The sequence below is a fragment of the Melanotaenia boesemani genome, chromosome 3 (assembly GCF_017639745.1).
Source record: "Melanotaenia boesemani isolate fMelBoe1 chromosome 3, fMelBoe1.pri, whole genome shotgun sequence".
NCBI lineage: Eukaryota > Metazoa > Chordata > Actinopteri > Atheriniformes > Melanotaeniidae > Melanotaenia > Melanotaenia boesemani.
This window is the reverse complement of record NC_055684.1, coordinates 32,112,749-32,134,719: the sequence shown is the minus strand read 5'-3', so window position 1 is coordinate 32,134,719 and position 21,971 is coordinate 32,112,749. Positions and strand designations below refer to the sequence as shown.

Sequence of the window (21,971 nt, the reverse complement as noted above, 5' to 3'; positions counted from 1 at the left end):
ATTTATTGTGATAACTTGACAGGGGTCATATCAGCAAAGTATGTTTTGAGCATACTGAAGCATGAAACTTACATGACTTTTAACCATTGTGCTGCAGCCAGAATGTCATTCAAAACTGTTTAATTTCTCCACCACATAAATAAATGTAATAATAACTGACACTTATGCAGTAAACATAAGACACAGTGTGTCCCCTGCTGGATGAAGGATGCAACTGAGCAGGAGCTTTAACCCTGTTAACTGAAGGAGGATGCTAAACTCACACACCCACTGAGTCAAATTCCTCTCAGTACAGGAAGTAAAGGTCTGTTTGAAGGAAAAAGGGAATGCTGACATGAAGAAATGAATGGAAAATATCAGTTCGTAGTAATAAAAATTTCCAGCATTTTAAATTAATCAGATCAAGTGACCATGTTCCAAATATAGTCTTTTCAGTATTAAAAAAGCAATGGTTCCCAACCTGGGAAAAGTTGGAAAAAAAAGAACTTTAGTCAATAACTTAATTACCCTTTAGTGCATGTATACTCAGCGTGACTTAACTGTGTGTAGAATATGTGGGTGAATAAATTACTGATTGACCTATTAATGCAAAAGCTAGATTTGGAAGGACTGGCATTTCAAGCATTGGTTAGGACTTCGTATTTATTGACACAAAACATAATACAAATCTTCAATAAGGCAATACAACACGGTATATACATACAATGATCTATATGTATACCACCTTTAAATGTGATATCATTCTGCCATTCTTTATTAGCACTACCAAGTGTAAATAAATAGTCAAGCAAGTCATAGAAAAGTGTGCCAGAAGGAAAAATTTCAAGTCATACTGTTAGTCATTCAAGGCAATAGTCCTTCACATATCATAATATATACTGTTGAATTTATTTTAGCTGACATCTGAACACAGCTTATAAGTTCAGTAACTTACTCAAATAAGGATTAATACAGTGGCTCTGCATTAATGTATAAGAAAACCCTATGCTTGTGTTTTCAAAAGATGCACTAAAAGAAACACTCAGGGCCACCATAGAATAATTTTTAAACACCTAAACAAATTAGTCAAAAACCAAACAAAAAAGCAAATCTCATATATAATTTTAAACAACATTGAGAGTAATGCAATAATTAGCATTAAATTACAAGCTGACATCATAATTAGATGCTGGAGAAGGTGGTCGTTCCAAATAATACAGTGTAAAATGATTTTAAAGAGTCCTGTTTTAGAGCAAAATGTCAAATGTACTGTATGTACAGAGCCATGTGAAGTAAAAACACTGTTAGTTCAATACCCATTCTCTTTACAACTGACAAAAGTTTACAATCATTTACAAAAATATACTTCTATAGTACTGTTAACAATGGTAGCAGTGATTAGTACTGATTTACAAGCTAACAGGACAAAGTTTAAAATCAATGACTTTGGAATTAAGAAAATGACACCAAGCAATAGTACTGATATCACTGTATACAAAGCACACGATTGCATGTGTTCTTATAGATGAGCAGCACTATTTTATTTTTTTATTATTTTTTTTTTTTTAATGATTCTTTTCCTATATTTACAGTTTTGGAGGATTGCATTTCCTGCCATGATAACCACAAAATGATCACAGAGCAGTTCTTTAGCCCTGTTTGCTTGTACAGAGTGTGAGGAAATGTCTGAAGTCAGACCTCAGATCTGCAAAATAATCACAGAAAAAAGAAAAATACAAGGAAATCCTTCCCCTTTGGAATGTAAGGTAACACTAAAGCATGTCTTTCTGAATACAGCAACAATTTCTTTTAATACTGAGTTAATGTAGCACATACTGCAAGAGCAATAAAAAGTAAGGAAATTTGTGTTTGGTCAATTACATTTTCCATTTTAATGATGCCAACTGAGGTTGTATTATACATGGCTGGAAAGTGTGAAGGTTGCTCACTCCACAGAATAAAAAAGGGGATTTTGGACCATTTTTTGGGAGCAATACCCACACATTTAGCAGTGTTGTTCAATTCACAGAAGCATAATCCTTTAAATTTACACCAATCTTTGTGTCCAATCTATCCATTTTCCTCCGCTTATCCAGACCAGACTTCCCTGTATCTGACCTCGTTGTAAAGGTGACTAACCAGGCTTTCCAACCATGTAATACAACACCAATTGGTATTATTAAAGGAGAAAAATAATAAACCAAACACAAACCTACTTTTGGTGCTAAGTTGAGAAACAATAAATGGTTTGTATCACTCCATAGCTGATTTATGCACAAGTGTTCATTTGTGCCACTGCTGATAAACCTAAGACCTACATTAATTAATTAAAGTTTGAAAGCTCTGTTTAACGCTGGTGTCATCAGTGACAATCTGTTCGATATATCACCTATAAACAGATTTAATCCTGCTGAATATGTTGGCAATGTACAGAATGTAAACATATGATATATATTTTATTTTAAAAACCTAAAACTGGTTAAAAAACATATCTAAAAGTCTCATAGTTGTAAACACATAAATGTTTTTATATCTGCTACAACTACATCATACAGTCATGTAACATGACTTTATATAATTTAATAATATAGCTAATGATTATTTAGAGTGACTGTATGAATGATAAGGCAATGCAGTGACTATGATTCATTTAATTCGTGCTTTTAAAGACGTTTGACATCAGAGATTTGATCCTGACTTAAATTAGCTAAATTTAAGTCAGGGTTAAATTATTAAACTGATCATTAAATCTCTCTACATTAACATACACAAGAATTTCAGATCTTCACCTTCAAATGCACACACCAATACACACTTACTAAAAGCTACAGCAGGCAAGGCCTTAAATATCAAACATCATGCCATTAATCAGATGTTATACATTTATGTAGTATTTTCACATCTAATGAAATGGTGTTATCTCTCTGGGGAGGGAAGTTAGTAATGCAATCAGATGGACTCGGCCGTGCTCTGGCATTTGTTCGCTGTCAGCTCTGATCCAGTAACGTTCTCCAAATTCTGTCAGGCTTTGGGAGAGTGGATCTTGGCTGGTTTGAGCTGAGAATCGGCACAGATAGCAGCATTCAGACCAACAACAGACCATGTGTGATGATGTGAACCTTGGAAAGACACGTTTCACCACCTGAACTTGCTCTGATTCTAAGCTTTTTATCTGCTCACAAAATTAAATTCTATTTTTCTTTATAGCTTAGAAAGTGTACTGAAACACTTTACTGTTGCTTCATGAAAGAAACAGACTGTTGCATGTGGATATCTCTCCAACTTAAGAGTTTTTGCCATACAATATAAATGTTTTATTGTCAGTTCACTTTCTCATTGACCTCCTGATGAGATTAATTCGACTGTGATGGAGAGCAGCATATACTAGACTGTACACCTGCACATGTGAAGAAGCAGGCAATATCTGAGCACTCACTGGATTTAAACTGGAATGGTAGCAAATTCATTCTCCGTTGCCATGGAAACCACATACATGACCAACTGCTCAAAGAAAGTCAAAGTTAATAAGCAGGTTTCCGTTCATATTTCACTTCTACCTTTGAATTAGAAGAAATGAGGAATACAAATGAAGAGGCAACCGGGAGAATGAACGGATGAAATAGATTCACTCAGTTCACCTCTAGCCTTGTACTGAACCGTGACCTCTGACCTCCCTGTTAGGCTATCAACAGGTTTTTCCTCTGACAGCATCACAAACACATCATAGTGGCGTCTTCTGTATGTGTATATGCAACTTAATTTATTAAAAGGTGAGTAAACCAATCCTTGACATACAAATACACGATCTGCAAACACACACACACACACACACACACACACACATACATCTCAGCTGTAGTTGTAGGTGAAGTTATATGAGCTAGGCTCCTTTGGCACGGGAGGCGGTGCTTCAGGGATGGTGATGTTCTCAAGGTCGAGGAGGCGGAGCTTCATCTCCATACTGATAAGAGTATCTAGGTCACTGCGTGTCAGGTCACTGCCCATTTCTCTGCCCAGCAGCGCACACAGGCCGTCAGTCCAGATGCAATACTACACATTGGTAAACACACACGCACAAACACACAAAGAGGCACATGTATATATGCTGACAAGTCAAAATCACTGGCCCCAGTAAACCCTGCAGATTAAACCCAGTAAGTCGGATTTGTGCAAGTCAATTCTGTCAGAGAATTATGCAAACATCAAAACAACACTTAAATAATAAGTAGTCAAGCAATAATTGTTTGTTTCCAACACAGTGGCTGTTTGTTGTTCATAAAACTAAAAAATACCAGGATGTAAAGTGGACCTTGTGGTGGTCGGAGTGACTGGTTCAAACTCCTTTCTGCTGCTTCTCACATTCAGTGTGACTGCAATTCCTTCAAACACATCTGGTGTTAATATTAATATTTCTAGCTGTGAAGTGCGTGTGTTAACAGCAGTTCTGGAGAAAGCCTGGACTGAATTCTCCACGCACTCTCCAGAAAATCTGCAGCATTCATGTGTGAAATGGCTTTAGTGTCACTGATTCAGCTTCTGTTGCGGTGATACAATGTTTAGGAAAAGAACATACAGTCCCCACTTCCCTATTTAATCCCTGTAGTCATTAACATAACATTTCATTATCGATAATTGTATTATAAGACTTAAATATTAAATCGTATTGATAATACACTGATTGCAAATTAGGGTTAATACCTTTACAGTTCCTTACCTCCTCTTTCCCTGTGATTCAATACAAAACACAAGAGACAAGAAATTCTAAATGTTAAATTAGCTGATATTACTATATCATATTCAAGTTTTGTATTGATTTTGTGGATTTTTTTACCACAATAGTAAAAATCTGATGTTTTGACAGTTTTTTTTTTTTTGTATATATTTCTTGAGTTGCAGCCCAAATCATTTTATGCGAGGTCACAGTGACATAACCACTCCAACTCTGAGTCCAAACAGATGTTGCCAAATTCGATAAAATTCTTGCAAAATGTTCAATTACTACTGAAAACATAAAAGCCTCTGGCCATGGCTGTCATGGCTGTCTTCACCAAGAATTTAATCCACACCTGGCAGCTAAGACTTCGCAGTGAGTAAGGAATAAAAGTTTTAACACCTACTGTGTTACTATGTACATGTCAGCTTACCTCATACTTGTTGGGTGCAACAAAATTAAGTGTTTCATCAGGATCATACAGGACAGAGAAAGCCAACTCCAGCACCTCCTGAAGGAAGCAAAAAAGTTAAACAACACTGCACCCACACTGAGTGAGAACAAAGAAAGAATGACAGATACTGTATGACTGCACTGGTCACAAAACATGAAAGAGAAAGAACCACCTTGTTTTGTTTTAGAGCACTTTTCTCTTTCATATGGGGGCAGTCCTTCCCTGTTAACACGGACTTGATGTCTGAGACGGGGACTATGGGGAGAAACAAAACATACAAATACTTTGAGAAATTTAGGTTGACCAGTACAGTGTGTTCCACCTCTGACTGGGCCATTGTATGTGTTTTGAAAGTTTTATTAGCAAGAGATGGAGCCATGTGGAGGGAAAAAATAAAAAAATAAAAATTTGCTGTTTCTTACTCTTGTCACTGAGCAGCTCAAAAGGCACTTCACCCTGAGGTGACTCATCCAAGTCCCCATAATGCAGCACTTTGTGATTCAGAGACAGTCTACAGAACCAAAACTTCTCTATGAAAGAAATAAAGGAGAGAACCTAGAGCTTAGCTGATAATCAACAACAACAGTGCTTCTTTCATAGAAAGAAAGATAACTGCACTGATACAGCATGTACCTTGCCTTCGGCGGTTCCCCAGTTTACGGAAGCAACTCCCTTCACACAGCCGGTTGAGTCGTTGCTGCTTGATGAGCTCTAAGATCTCAGGCTGAATTCTCTCCCGCAGCTCACTGCAGCACAAACACAGCATGAGCAGCACGAACGGGCACATACTCACACACGTCTAATAATATAGTGTTGAATATTACATGAACAAAACAAAGTTTGGGTTGGTGTTTGATTAAACAACAGAGTCTGTTGCTTAAAAAAAAATAAATGTGATGTAGACAAACTTACATGATAGGTGGAGACTGGAAGTCATCCTGGCTCATTCTTTCTGACTGACGCAGGCGCAGAATCTCAGAATAATTGAGTCCTCGTAATTTATTCTTCAGCTGGTCAATCGATGATGGTTTCATTGCCAGAGCTCTTGTGATCTGCTCACGGACCACCTGCATCACCTGATAAGGGTTTACAGACACATACAGAAAAAAATGAGTGAGGATCGGTGCCATTAAATCACGTCAGAGGTCATGTACAGCATTTCCATCAACTCAGTTACTGCTAGCGCTTCAAACCATTTCCTATTGCCTAAACTGCCACCGTGGTCAAAGTTAAATTTGTAGAAGCCTCATTTTCTTGCTGAGAAACTCAACTTGAGGACAGACATCCTTTTCCTTTTTTACAGACATCAATAATTAAAACACAATAAACGATTTTACATATTCCTTTTCATTTCATTGAGTGTCGGGTTAAGTAGTAATGGTCATGCATTATTTAATGAACCAAAACCCTTTCGGCTTTCTGCTTCACTGGGCTGTTCAGTCACACACAGCAGGACAAGGCAACAGAAGTGTGTGTGTGTGTCAGGGCAGGGCTCACACTCTCATACTGGGCAGACATCATCTGGACAGACGGTGGTTACTTGGTGGGCATCTTATTTTGAGAATAAACTATGGACATTTATGCTCAAAGCCAAGTTCTACATGTCATTTGAGCATAAAAAATAAATAAATTAGTCTCATGAAGCGAACAAAATGAGGCAGCCAAAGATGTTCCGTAATCTCAGACTTGTGGTTGCATTGAAAAACAAAAGACAAGAAAAGGATCTTTTCGCACACTTGGTGTTATGTTTGTAAAGGATCTCATTTTGCGCCATGGCTACACACTGAAGCTCACAGAAGCGATAATAATCACAGACTCAAGGTTTGATTTGGAGAGTTTAGACATTAAAAGTGAATGCTGAACTAAATCAGAGAGCAACAGCTTGTGGATGTGAGAATTTGTTTTAATCTCAAACCTTGTTGAAGTCCTCCGCTGTAGCCCTCATCTCCTTCCAGGTTTTATTGAGCAGCTGGATACAGACACAGAAGAACTCCTCCCATGCTCGGTCATGGGTGAAAAACATGGGGTGATAATCGTTGCAGCCCTCATTAGCTACACAAAAGAAAAAATTTCACAAAACTAATGTGTGGCCGTGTGTTGCACTGGAGCTGGAACTTTAAGTTTCTGAAGACTTCTTCAACTTTATGCTATTTCAGACACTCTAAAGGATAAATAACAGTAATAGCAAAACAGCAACATATACAAAAATACTTACGCAGTTCTCCAACCTGAAGTATCTCACAGAGCATCCGAGTGAGCTCAATGGCACAGCGGCCAAACGGACACTCATGCTTATCTTCTCGGCTGCTGTTCTCCAAAACGATCTGCCAAGTGTGAGGCGACAAATTAGGTTTGGTTGACTTTTTCCAGCTCTGTGAATTGAGCAAAGTCACGTCTGAGACCAACACTGACCCTGATGTAGGTATCCTGATGAACCTTGGCAAGATACAGCATGTTGTCCAAAGCCAGCATCCCTGGAGGAGTCTGGGTGAAGTCCAAGGCTGGATTCACATGGTTCTATATTTAAACCAAAGATAAGATGAGCCAAAAGACAGGAAAAAAGGCTTTTAATCTTTTCTATTTTAATCTATTTTTAAAATTTGATTTATATAACTATTCCCTAAAACTAGAAGAAAGCTAAATGTGTATTGTAGGCTCACTGTGAATCCCAGCATCTTGTAGTCCTTGGTGTACATGGCCTTTCTCTTCTCTGTACCTGTGGGATCGCTTTCTCCATCAAAGGCAATTCTACGCAGCTCAAAAATGATGTCTCTCTGAGCCTGAGATAGAAAACCAACATGCTAAAAGCCTATCAGCATAAAGAGGAAATCAGTTAACATGATAGCAGCAAATTAATAAACAGAGCCATAAAAGAGATGGGTCAATCAGTGGTGAGCAGATGGCTTTCAACAAGCGCAGGCAAAAATAGGAAAACCTTAATTTTCTGGTCTGCTTGTTACACTTAAAGCACATCTATCAGCGAGGAAGCTTCCCTTGTTGGAGCTTTTCTTTCACTATTACGCTTTCTCAGCATGAAGACTATTTTTATTCAATGAACCATATTGTTCATTTCAATGTACAACAGAGAATTGTCTACACTTTGGATTCTTTTAATTTCTTTAATTGCACTTTGTCGTCCAAGAATGTCTTTTAACAGAATAAAATGCCCTGTGGATATTTAGAGAAAAAAGTTCACTTGGCTAAAAAATTTTACCTGATCGTTGGGGTCCATTTTAGTCATCATTCTTTCCTCCAGAAGATTAAAGGTCAATACTTGCAGTACATACAGCTGATGGGCCATTTCAGCTTTGATTGGTCGATTTCCTCTGATAACATGCTGGAAAAGAAGAGTCCACTGCAATCAGAGCAAAGCTGCTACGTAAAGCAACTATTAAACAAAACAAGAATACTAAATGCCCTGCACTTCTGTTCAGTGTTCTTTATTAAACATGTAACATACTGTAATAAATTGCATTGTACCCACACACTCCATGATAATTCTTAGCTGTAATTATCAGCTGCAACAAAAAGGTAATATACTATTAAAAAACTTAGAAATGGCTCACATTTAATGTTCAACAAATAACAGAGTCTCATCAAGTCTTCTTAGAATTGCAGGGTTTGTTCAGTTATAGCAAATAAAACTGGAGCTGCTCCTGGATGCTTTAAAAGTCTGGAGTTTAGCATCCTTGATGCTGACATTTGCAGTGAGACACTTCCAGACATGTGACAAAAGGAATCATTTTCAGAGCAGATTATGCTCCACTTCAAGCAACTGGTGCCATATCACATTTGCTGGTTCTGTGTTCCAGCCATCTCAGTGAGAAATGTTTTGTATTTTCCATATCCTGACCAACTTTTGGTCCCGGGGATGAAAACTACAGACTGACAGTTGCACAGTCTCACAGGCAGACAGTACTACGCAAAAATCTTAAACCATTTCCATTTCTTTATATTTTTCTTCAAAATAATCTTCTTGTAATCTTTTAATTTGGACTTAATCAATAGCTCTCCAGGATTTCTGAGACTTTAATTTGGACTTCTTTCCTCACTAATGCTCAGTGCGGTCCTTGTACCTGATACCTGTAAACCAAGCATAAAAAACAGCAGGGATCCAAAAAGAGCAATTAGCTAAAAACAAAAAAAAAGGGAAAAAAAATGTGTTTTGACCTGACCAAGTGGAGAACAAAAGAAAGACAAAAGTGGCATGTCTAAAAAATCTACAGAAATGAACAGTATCTGAAAGTGATCTTAGGAAACATGAAATAAATTCAGCAAAGCCCCCAAACAGGACCAGAAATACAGTCCATGCACTGCCTGACAAAAGCTTCATCAGAACTGGTCTTCATGGAAGGGTGGCTGTCAAAGTTCATTCTTAAGAGAGGGAAACTGAGAAAAAAAACTAAAATATATCAGATTACAAGAGAACTGGATGGAAATCAGTGGCAACCGGTGTTGTCGAGTGATGAATCGCCCCAGAACCTGGACCAAAACTTTATTAAAGCATTGTGGGATCATCTTGACAGACAACATGACAAAAGGCAACTTCCAAAGAAGAGCTTTGAAAAGACAGACGATTGTCCAAGAGGGTTCGGGCTACACTGAAGAATAAAATTGGTCATATCAAATATTTACTTTCAAGCTTGTTAGAATTGTACAAAAACACCTTTATCTTGTATAGTGTATTACCATTTATACTCACATTGAGGATGATGGAGCGCAGGTGTTTCTGAGCCAAAGTGCTGGCCATTTCCTGAGTCAACAGGAAAAGATGATTTACTAGGCAGTAAAAGTAGCCAAACAGCAACTTTGGAAAAGTACCTTAAATAAATGGGATTTTTTTTAGACAAATGTCCTGAAGTTTAAGTTCCATCATTGTGTTAGAGCAATTTCCTTTCAAACAATCCATAAAATAACAGCTAAATTGGACTAACTTCATTCTGTCAGCTCAGTCTGTCTGCTGCTGCAGCAAGCTATGGTTCTATCTTAATTTAAATTGACTATACAATGGCCTACTATGAAACAAAACAGCTACAGAGTAGGAAGGAGCGGAGGGGGCTGCAGGGGACTCAGGACGAGCTGCAGAGGGATGTGTACTCACAGTGAGGTGCTGCTCCAGTGGGTTAGAATACTCCTCCTGCAAGCCAAGGGCAGGGAGGAGGGACATGGGTGTGACAGTAAATGAAAACAAAAAGTGCACACACGGACCATGAGATACAGGGATACATCACTGGCACAACATGCAACAAAATAAAAACATGGAATCGTGTCAAATAAGAACATCAGTCATGGTGGAGCAGCTCACATGCTCTTCATATCAGACAACACAACTATTCATTTATACAACTGAAAGGATTTCACACCATTACTTCCTTTCCCCTTTTCCCCGAAAGAATAACTTGTCCAGCGATGGCAAAGAAAATGCACTAAAGCTATCATGAGATCTTTTAAAGAGTGACTCTAACCTAATTTACCAAACGAAGCATTTCCGTTGGTAATTACAACTATTTGACTGCAGTAGTCACATCCAGTTTGTACAATAAGTCCCTTTGTTGTGTTTCTTTCAAAGGACTGACTCAGTTCGCCCTCCAGTGGTCAAAAACAGCAGCTGGACGCGAAGACCAACTTTTCAAAAATCCAATGATCTAATCAACCTAAAAATCTGCGTTAAAATATGTGATATCAGCGAAATGGACTCAAGCAAGCACAACTTTCCCAATCTCTGAAGAATCGGTTTTTGGTATTCACTCTTGTTTTTTGTTGCAAAGTGCGTGTCAGTCACATGTGTATAACTTGCTCCTGGTTGGCATCTAATTGACAGGCAGACGGATTTGAATCAGATTCTAGAGTCAGTGGCAAACCCATTTGTACAGAATCTGGGAGCTAACCTATATATATATATATATATATATATATATATATATATATATATTCATATATATATTTGTTGACATTTTTCATCCTTGTGTATCCTTTAGGTGTTTGTCTGTCCTTCTCACCTGGACATCATCAACTCTGCATTCATAAACTACTGTTGATCAAGCAGTTGTTGCATTACTAAATACATACTCTATCACAGATAAGGCAATTAAAAATGACAAATTCCTGCCAGCAAACAACTACTTTTGTTTGTTGTGTTTTTAGATGAAAAATCATTTAAGTAAAAAAAAAGAAAGGAAAACCTGCTGATCATTTTATGAAGTGCTCATCAGTAACCAGTTTTGCTGACTACTTTCGTTCCGTTTCCTGTCAGTTTGGTGATTTCCTGAACTTGTCTAGGATGACTTTTTAAGAAAACAATGTTTTGAGGTGTGTAGTTTTTTTCAGTACAGTTTCAAAGTTTATATGGAAAGCCTGGAAACAGAAACAAGACATGAAACATGATGAAACATGGCAGAACTGCAGCACAGCGTCAGCTGAGTTAAAAGTTACCACAGCAAAGTGAGAACACAGAAAAACGAGACAAGACGATGGCATACTGGACCTGAGCATTTCTATATTTCTTTTTTTTACATAGGCTTTTGCCTGACTCTGTAAACAGTGGTCCCTCGCCATATCGCGGTTCATCTTCTGCGGTCTCGCTGTTTCGCAGATTTTTTTTTGTATGCGTTACTGCATATTTAAGTATATGCAGTGCTGCATACAAGTAAATTTCAACCATCCTATGTCCAAATTTTACTGTAGAAATCAGCCCACTGTGCTTTGTTTCTTGATTGGGTCGGATTTCATTTTCCGCAGGATGTTTTCAGAACGTAACCCCCGCAACAAGCAAGGGACCACTGTACTTTTGTTGAAAAAACATAAAAAATTATGTGAATATTAATCTTAAAAATGTTCTACATAACGTTATAATCTATTATTTATCTGGAAAATTTGCCATAATATTAATATCTGTAATCTTTAGATCATTCTCAATAAGTTACTGTGAAAAAACTCTGCAGCATGACAAATGCACAGATTTTAAAGTAAAACGGTACTATTATTAGTGAGTGTGTCATTACAGCGATGACTACCAGACAGAACCCACAACATGACAGCTTGCAGACAGACATCTATTCATGTGATTAGCTTTAACAGCTGCAAACATTAGCAGCCACAGTGAGCCAATGTCTGCAGCTCTCTGTCACCAAAGAAACATATATGAGGATGGAACATTAGTATTCTAGCTAGATCTATTTATTCTGAGTCATTTTCACTGATGCAGCTCACTGTGCTGCAAACGTGGCGCACCAACCTGTCGTCTGTCCTCTGGTGCCTTCAGGAAAAGAGCGTTGATGAGAGCGATGGCGTAGGTCTGGATCTCCTGGTTTGACCTGAAGAAATATCCAGCATTGCAACAACCAGTTAGAAGCATTGTGCTCCACACGTTCAGAAGTTTAACCTACAGGCCAACAGCTTTTCTACATACTGTACAAATATTTTTCTCTTAGCTTTATCACAATCAATACAAGAAAAGGATGAGTTCAGGATTTTTTTTAACTCTTTAACACCAACAAATTTAGCTTTTGCTTCATGTTCAGGATCATGAAAATGTTAAATCTAATTCTTTGATCTCATAAGTTTTCCTTAACCCCAACTATTACTTGTTTATTTCATAGAGTTTATTGTTGTCTATGAACATTTTAAAACATAAAGACAACCCATGCTGCTTCAAAATCATCGTTAATATGAGCAATTTTTTCTACTTACAAATCAGTCCTGCTGCAGTCTACACTCACTTGGGAATCAAATGCTCACTTGGGAACCAAAACATCAATAACTAAAAGTAGTCCCTGATTTTAATGCTGATACTTCATGCTCCTGCTCAAAACTAGAGAGCCAGGCATTAAATTTACATGCTAATGTGTCTTTTCAAGATTTTCCTCTTAAACAGCATCCACTGGGATTAAGACTAAGAGCCACAAACAAGAAAGAAAGTTGGGAAATTACTAAGTGTAAAGCAAACTTATTGCTGGTTTGGTCTCGTTCATGGATTTCCTGACAAAAAGAAGCATTTAGAGGCATCAATGCATCCTGATCTCACCCTTTGAACAATAAGAAAGCAGTAATATTTAAAAGTTGCCCCAGACAGCAACACAGATCAGAGTGCAGGAAGACCCTGTGCGTGTGTGTGTGCTCACACTTGCAGGTGCCCGATGAGCTGTCCCACGGTGATCTCCTGGGCCACTCGATGATAAAGGCTGTGGCTGTTTAGGACCATGCTCTCCAGGATGGCCAGAGAGCGCTGCAGGATGGATACGTCCACCATCGGCTGGTTCACATATCCTGCAATCTGAGTGACGGCACAGATGCCAAAGCACCGTGGAGATAACAGATTTCTCACAGTCAGCTGTATTTTCATCATTTCTTTGATTGTTCATGTGTAAAACATGAAATCAGAGCAAAGCAGATAATGTGAGGCTTGAAAGCAAAAAAAAAAGAAAAAGCTTAAAAAAAAGTAGAATCTTGTTTGTTTGTTTTTGCAACAAAAAGAAAATATATGAGAAAAGCAAACAAAGCGTTCAGCAAGTTTCTTATGAGCAACTCAAGGCTGCAGAGAAGTTTTTTTAAAGAGAAACTATTCACATACACAGTGAAGGAGCTCCAAATAATGTTGCTAGGTAACAGCACCCACACATTTCCGGCATTTCAGAAGGAAGGGAAGGTCAAACAATTAAACAAAAGAGCATGAATTAAGAGGAAAAAAAACACAAACCTTGAAATTATAAACAAATGGGATGTCTTATAAATTGTTCTTTTTCAGAGGAGGTACCTGTTTGATGAAGGAGAGGGAGATAAGGTCCCAAGACACGATGCCATGATCCATCAGCTCCAGGAAGGCAGTGAGAGTGAAGGCCAACATTTCCCCAAAGCTCAAGAAAGAAAAACAACACTTCTGTTTATCTTTTAAAGGAAAATCTAACATGTACAAAAACATGATATCATGTCAGGTTTAAAACATTTAACCATTTTTAACAATAACGTTAAGCATCGCTTTGCTAAGAACAGAGTATTCAAATTTTAAGATGTCAAAAAACAAGATGAGTGCTCACTGGGTGCCGCTCTCTACGAGGCGAGCCAGTGTCCCAATGCCCTCCATGTTAATGAACTCTGCAGCAAAAGTAGGGTCTGCAGACAGCTTGGCAAGCTCTTTCAGAGCCTCGAGGCGAGCATCGATGCCATGGGACTGAATCCTCTCCAGGAGCTGACGAGCAGCACGAGCCTGTCAGAGACAAAAAGCATCACTGCCTTAACACAGCTCACCCTTACCATCCAGTCACTTAATTTACTCTAATTTTATCACAGATCAGCAAAGATCCAAAACCTGTTAACTATGGAACTTTAAAATATAAAGAGCACTTTCACTGGAAATTTAGACACAGAGAACAAAGACACGACTACATTAACCGTAAATTTGAACCATGATGTTGGTCTTTAAACATTAATAGATGCTTTTAACAGGTAGTTAGGCTCAGATAAGTTTCCCTTTATCTATCCTTCTACAGAAGTGTGGCCTGACATGCTTTCTGAAATGTTACCACATTCCCAGATCTCAGCAATACACTTCAATAATGAACCAGTGTAGCAAACAGCCAAAACATCAAAAATAAGGCAAATCATCAGAACATGGTGCTTTGGTAGCTCTTTTTATCGTTAGCTGTGGGAAGTATGAGCCACACCCTCAGTTCACTTAGAAGCAGGCTGGGATTAGAAATGCAGATTATCATACATTATTAGTGAGTTAGAAAGTGGCACCATTAACCATGGCAGAGCACATCAACACCTCTTATCTTTTTAAAAGCAGAGCTGTGCCCTCTGTGATGTACTGAGAGCCTGGTTAAGTAGTTCAGACTAGCATGTTGAGTCTAGTGATGACAGCAAACCTTTTATGATACATTAAAAACAAAAATTAAACCAGCAAATAAATATAAAATATAAAAAATATAAAAAAAGATGACTTACAGGGGAAATTGCTAATCGAAGGATGGTCCCATTCTTAATTTCACCACGGCTCTGGGAGATAAAAGAAAGTGGGTTTAATTTCAGTATTAAAGTTCAACTCGAGGTGTTAAAGAGGAGAGTGAAGCTCACCTGCTCAGTTATATAAAGCTGAGGACCATCAGCATAACGCAGGGCAAACTGTTCTGAGCCTGACAAAGACCAGCTGGGGACCCAAACAGAGTTTGCAAAGAATTAATATAAATTCTAAGTAACTGCAAGAAACAAAATGTGCAAATGTTATAATGCGGCACACTCCAGCATGCATGAACAAAAGGTCGTCCAAAGTCAGACTGTTCCCTCCAGCAGATGTATTTACACAAGCTGCCAGCCCACGGTGTGATTGTGGAGGAGAATTATTCAGTGGGTGTTAGCAGTAAAGTGTAAAGAATTTTCTTTTTCACATGGTGAAAGGGAGGCAGTGGGTAGATGTAGCCCTGTTAAGAGGTGGATGCGTAAGATAAAATATGCAATACTCAAAACTACAGTGCAAGAACATAAAGGAGAAAAAGATGGCAAGCTAGGCAAAAATCCCACGTGAAAGCTATGGATTATTTAAGGTATCACAGTTAAAGACAATATAGATACACTAAACACAACTTTACTTTTTATTCTTGCATCACAAACAAGCATCTGCTTTATCAAACAGTAAATATAAACAGAAAGAATTTTAGTCATCATATTCAGAAAGTATTAAAAACACAAAATACCATCTCAGTTTGACTCAGAACTAGAATAAAGACAGAAATGCAAAATTAATCCAGACACCTTACTGGTTCAACCAGCAACTAAATCCAGCCCTGAATAAGTGTGTTGCTTCAAAAAATAACCAGTAAAAACATTTAAAAAGTCTCTGAAGGTTTACAGCAGACAGTAAATGATGTCCCGCTTGGGGCAAAAGTCTTATTACATGTTTATTATGTTTGTTACAATAACAGATGGATTCATTAGATGACCATTTAAATCACATCCTATTCTGTACTGTACATGATTTGTAATGAGCATGAGGAGAAAACTAACAAAAAAGTAAAGCATGTACAAATATAAAAGAAACACACACATTAATTTTATTCTTTTTTTTTAGTCAAGAAGAACTACCTAATGCTATATTACAGTTTGTAAATGAATGTTAAATTCTGTACATCAGGGGTCTCAAACATCAAACGTCCTTTAGAGCCACCGTCCTGCAGGTTTCTGATGTTCCCTGCTGATTCAAATTAAATAGCTCCAGCAGCATGGTGTCAAGTTCTGCACCATGACCCATTCATTTGAGTCAGGTGTGTTGACGCAGGGAGGCATCTTTAAACATGCAGAGAGGCCCTCAAAAACCTGAGTTTGAGATCCCTGCAGTATATCGTTGTATGTGATAACTAGATGCTAATCTGTGAACATATAAATCAGTCAATGTCAAACAGAATGTTGGAGACCGTTTTAATCATCTGGAAAATACTGATCAGTGTGAGACGTAATGCTTACCCATCACATACCTCCCGAATGATAGAGGACAAAGGTCTCTTCTGCAAAGACAAATATGAAAACATGCAAATGTATGACACAAAAGGGTTGAAATGAAGCATAATAAATCATCTCTACATACACAACTGTATTCATTTAAATATCTCCAGGGCTGTAGCCTGTGACATTTACTGAATCTATCAAACGTGTTGCTGTTATAGCTACTTTCCTCTTTACAACATTACGCCTGCCTTTCTTATTAGAAACCAATTACAGCAATGCATAATTTTCCCCTTTAAAACTTGACTTTCTCTTTGCTCAGCAAAGGCTGAGCAGCATTAGAGATTAGAAACTGGAGATATATTTGATGCTTTATAGAAATAATACCCACCTGGTCCATCTCTATGAGCTGAGCATTGGCACCGGGCCATTCAATGGCAACCTTCACAATGTCAGCTGGAGGTGGCATAGCTGTCTTATAGTTAGCACCTGAAGGAAAAGGAATAAAAAAGAAAGCTACTGATCAACATATATCACTGAAATACTCCATGAAACAGAACAACATCTAAAAAGGGGCAGTTTGAATAAATGTTGGTAGGATTGTTATTTATAATCAAAATCACATTTATTATAATACACCCCTACTAACAGAAAACATTTTGGAGTTATGTGCTCTCAGTCAGATTTATTCCAGAGTTATATGAACCATTGATACTGTACCTTATGGATGAGTGCAAATAGGGTCAGTCAGTCTCACGGATCTGCTGTTTAAACTCCTGTGTCAACTCCCCTGTGAACACATAAACACACACACTGGTCATGCAAATGCAAAACCTTAATTTAATTACCATACAAAAAGCTCAGTTTGCTACATCCCTTCATTTTCTCTCCTCTGAGCTGCATCTGTTAGAGAACAGATGAGCAAGTGCAACTTACATAACATACATGACATACATACATATCTTGTTTTGATCTACTTCGTCTCATACCAGACTCTGGGTCTGCAGAATTTTATTTTGGTGTGTTGAATCGGGGAAGCATCTAAAACCTGCAGGACAACTCAGGGACCGGAGTTTGAGATGCCTGCTTTAATCCAAAATACAGTTAAATATATAAGAGAAGAGGGACTGTAAAAGAGAAGTAAAATGCTGATGAAACTGTTTGCTGACAGTATTTTGTTGCTTTTTACAATTAAACTATTGTGTCAATGTACCGTCGTAAAAGCACAAAAGTCATACCTGTATGCTTACTGCTAAAATGTCCCTTTTACTTCCTCTGAAACATTTCATGTTTTGCATTTTGGACATACAGTGTGTGACTACATACAAATACAACATGTATGGACCTAAATCTGATTAGAAAGAGTTAAAGTTAAATGTTCCTACACGGCCATCTGCTCCAAAATCTTTTAATTAATTTGCTGTATTTTACTTTTTATTCATATGTAGAATACTTACAACATTTGATTTGTTTTGTTAAATTTAGCAAAGTTACATTCCTCAAAACATCATCTTTAAAAACTAAATATCACTGCTTATATTTACAAAACTTATTCCACCATCTGAAACAGCAGCTTAGTAGGAGCACAGCAGAGATCAGTCTTTGGCATCAGAAAGAGACGCCTCTGCTCCGACATGGAGAAGGCAAGAAAAGTTGGCTGTCAGGCTTGGGTGATGATTGGAAAACGGTCTTTGAAAAAATAAACAACTGCTATTCTCCAAATGGCTCTTCGCATTCAGTGAGCTTTCAGGATTTATAAAAAAAATAAAAAATACAAAACACTTTGTTCAGCTTACAGCTCCTTATTTAAACAGAATCTCTCAGATCGCTCTGCAGTTAAATGAGAGAAAACATCCGCTAGAAACAACACAAACCAACAACTGGCTTCTCTAGAGATTTATCAGTAGCGGTATTTTGAGCATTTTCTCTTTTTTTCTAAAGAGTTTGATTGTTTGTTCTATAAATATGTTCACCTGCCAGTTTACATCAACAATAACCATGGCGTCTGACACTGCTATCCTTTGATTAGTCAGGAAATAAAGGAGATTTTCTTCTCCAACACAGTGTATTCTTCTGAGAACACTGCATTAGTTGCTAGTGCATCGTTTCAGTGCAGATGCCAGCTCCTCAGGATTAAACATCCCAGAAGTTGGAATAAACATCCAAGCTGTTGTACTAGAAATAATACGCACACCTAAATCCTTTCATCTCCAAATCTTTGAACCGTCGTGCAACTAAGTTGTGTTTTCTGTATGATCTGTCACAACAAAGCATGACAAACACATACCGGATCATATAGTAGATGTACTTGACATTAACAAAGCAGACGATACTGACTGAAAACTGACACTTAAATTCCCATTCCAACCAGCCATCTGACGGAGAGACTGAACCACCTCCACATATTCAATCAGACTGCTCATCACATGACACACAATCTGTGATTTCCCAGCCTGTGCTGCTGAAAAGTTCTGCTAATAATTTACAATATCACAAGCACCCAAATTTTCTAAATTTTCTTTGTAGTATACACAGTTTTCTGTAGCATTGATCTAAATATGATTTTAGGTCAACCCCTTAAGAAACTCTGACTCATCGTTACCGTGGGATGGCTCATTCTAGTCATTAAAAACCTGTACCATCAAAGCAGAGACTTCACAAAATTGCAGCATGTGACTGAGCCACTCTTTTAGTACATACGTCAATAGAAAATATAAGTATTAAGCTTAATTCTATATCAAATGTATATTAAAGACATTTGAATTTTGTCTTTGCTGGTCATCTTATCTTGAAGGTATCATGCCTGTTTCTTGTCCATGCTTCTGTTTGTTCTGTGATGCCACAAGTGAAGCAGCTGCAATGCAAGAAACACTTTAGACAGTAAAACAAGGCAACAGCGTAAACACCTCTGATTCTGTTTTCTGCTAAGATGCCAGATAATTCTTGCAGTTTATCCATTTATCCATCTTGCTTGTAGGCTTACTTAACACCTGAAGGGGTAACAAGAGGTAGTTTAAATGGGAATACATTAAATATCCATTAGCTGCCAAAGAAGAACAAAAGCCCACTGCAAAAATTACAAGCAGTAATGGTTAGTAAATGGTGTTATGTCTCTGTGTGAAAGAATCTATTGACAGACATTTGCATAAGCTTTGTAGACCAGAAGCAACAGAAAACGAGTAGTTATTCTGGTATTTATCTTTGAAAATATAATATGATGCATCTTGTCAAACATGGCTGCTGGATTCATCTGGTAGTTTTTGTTTCAGTATACATCAGACTTACAAATATGAAAAAAAAACACTCAAGTTCCTGTTAATATTCAGAGCAACTGGTTGTGCCTCATAACAAAGCATATGCAGCAGCCCATCACTGAATTGCAAAAGGGGAGGACAAGGAGGGTGGTCTTCCAGCTTAACAGTGACATTTAATATACAGATTTGTAAAATGAAGTTTTTAAAGATCACATGAAGCTGAATGATATGGAAAAAGCTAACCCTAAAATTACAACTGTAATTATAAATCATAAAATGGAAGACAGTGCTGGGATATGTTAGAAATGTTCGTGGTGATCATGAACCAGACTAGCAAATTGAGAAAACACCAACTGTAAACAGCTGCAGGGTAAAACATGTTAGTCTCACCATGCCAGCACAAATTATCAGGACATTTCTGTATTATTTCTAAATCAGGATGTCAACATTATAAATTACATCTTGCCAAATATTTACTGTACATGGATAATTATATGTCTGTCCGGAACTGTTTATATTTTCTTAAAATGATGTAAATGACAAAATAGCACCAGATGCAATGACTTTGACAAGTTGACTGATCCGATCCACAATCTTGAATAAGCACTAATAAAACATCTAAATGGGCACAAAGTGTATTAATTAAGTATCAACTGTTTGTGCAATAGTGTTTTAAAATATATATAGTATACAGGTTTATCTTAAAATTTAAAAAAGGGTTGACTAATGGTTGATTAATCACATTCCATTACCATTTTTAACTTAAGATTGCAATTTTAGTTATAATAAAGTTATTACTTAAAAATCTAGACTTATTTATTAGTTTTACAGGTCATTTACATCTGCACACTTTTTCCTAGTCTATGCCCCTGCCTGCGCCCCCACGACAAAAATGTTCTAGAGTTGCCCCTGAGGCAACGGACTTGGAATGTCTGGCCGCTACAACATATCCGAATGTCTGCTGTTGTGTTTCCTTGCTTTTGTGCACATTATTCTCACGACAAATGCAAAGTAAAGGAATGGGAACTGATTTCTATTCCCTGTCATCTAACCGTGTTCAGGGCTGCCAGTTTACATTTACTTGGCTGCACGCGCGGTGGCGGTAGCTTAGCAACTACTGCTAAGGACCTCCAGCCTGAAAAGAAATCCAGCAGCGTGGCCTCAGCTCAAAAAGACTTGTTTTGTCCTCCATCAACTGCTTTTCACCGCGACCCGGATCTTTCTGACGCCATTTTAGATTTTTTTTTTAAATGTGGTTTAGGACTATCCCCCAGACTGCTGGAAAAAAATAAATTCACACATGAAAACTGCAGCGCCTAACTTTCAAAATACCTAGTTAGCTAGTTGAACAAGCGTAGTAGCGCCCCCTGTGGTTGCACAACGCTTATTAACAGAAAACTGATTTTAATGTGCCTTTATTATCGACATTTAAAACAATTTAATCAAAACAAATGTAGACGACTTCATGCTTAAAACGAGACACCAATCATAATCTTACATTTGAGCATCGTTTGTTGCCTTCTTCAGGCAGGTTAGCATCCTTATTAACGTCCCTAAACGCGCTTCTTTCTTCAGAAACCCCGTTCTAGTTAAGTTGTGAAAATGTCTCGGCTTGAAAACTGGCGATTAATTTGGCTGGACTCAATCAATAATGACCAGAAGGAGCTCGCAGACTAATGCCGCAAAGGCTGCCTTTGTAACGTTGCGCTCTATGGCGAAATCATTTTAACTCCTTTCCATGGCAGATGTTTACGAAGCGGCCAATACAGGCAGTGCAACATATTGGTTTTATTTGTAACTGGTTCTTAAAAGCTAAATCGATCTCTGTTAGAATAAGTAGCAGCATAATTTCACTAAAGGCGACTCATGCTCCTCAGTCATCCATTTCAGCCTGTCTCTGTCCTCTCCTCCATTGCACGCAGGATGCAGCCAGTCTGTCGGAGGCGAATGATGCCTTTAAGCTCCACTGACTGTTCCTTATCAAAGGGTCCTGACCGACTAATGTCATTACTTGGTGCTACTCACCCCGTATCTGGGCCATCTATAGTCCTCTCGGTATGCCTCTGCTCCTAATGAGACTTGTGGAAAGGAGACACGACTCCACGCCTTGTAGGCGGGACACGGTGTAAATGTCACCGTC

At 37.9% G+C, this 21,971-nt stretch overlaps 1 protein-coding gene across 5 annotated transcripts; it reads right to left on the bottom strand.

Moving 5' to 3' along the window:
• Positions 1–628: 628 nt before the first annotated feature.
• elmo2 (engulfment and cell motility 2) lies at positions 629–21,939 on the bottom strand. Of its 5 annotated transcripts, none has more exons than XM_041981140.1 (23): positions 21,857–21,939; positions 17,298–17,367; positions 16,969–17,066; positions 16,599–16,639; positions 15,216–15,288; positions 15,087–15,137; positions 14,177–14,346; positions 13,897–13,996; positions 13,265–13,416; positions 12,379–12,457; positions 10,246–10,281; positions 9,847–9,897; positions 8,359–8,481; positions 7,805–7,924; positions 7,557–7,661; positions 7,360–7,468; positions 7,060–7,196; positions 6,057–6,220; positions 5,778–5,890; positions 5,567–5,674; positions 5,317–5,399; positions 5,124–5,201; positions 629–4,029 (listed from the first exon to the last, which is right to left on the bottom strand). In XM_041981140.1, the coding sequence occupies exons 3-23, from the start codon at positions 17,044–17,046 to the stop codon at positions 3,829–3,831; spliced, it is 2,172 nt and encodes a 723-aa protein (XP_041837074.1). In that variant the 5' UTR covers positions 17,047–17,066; positions 17,298–17,367; positions 21,857–21,939; the 3' UTR covers positions 629–3,828. The 5 variants fall into 5 exon arrangements, with proteins under 5 accessions (XP_041837074.1, XP_041837076.1, XP_041837075.1 ...); XM_041981142.1 differs by having other exon boundaries at positions 13,271–13,416; XM_041981141.1 differs by lacking the exon at positions 21,857–21,939 and adding an exon at positions 21,330–21,414.
• Positions 21,940–21,971: the final 32 nt, after the last annotated feature.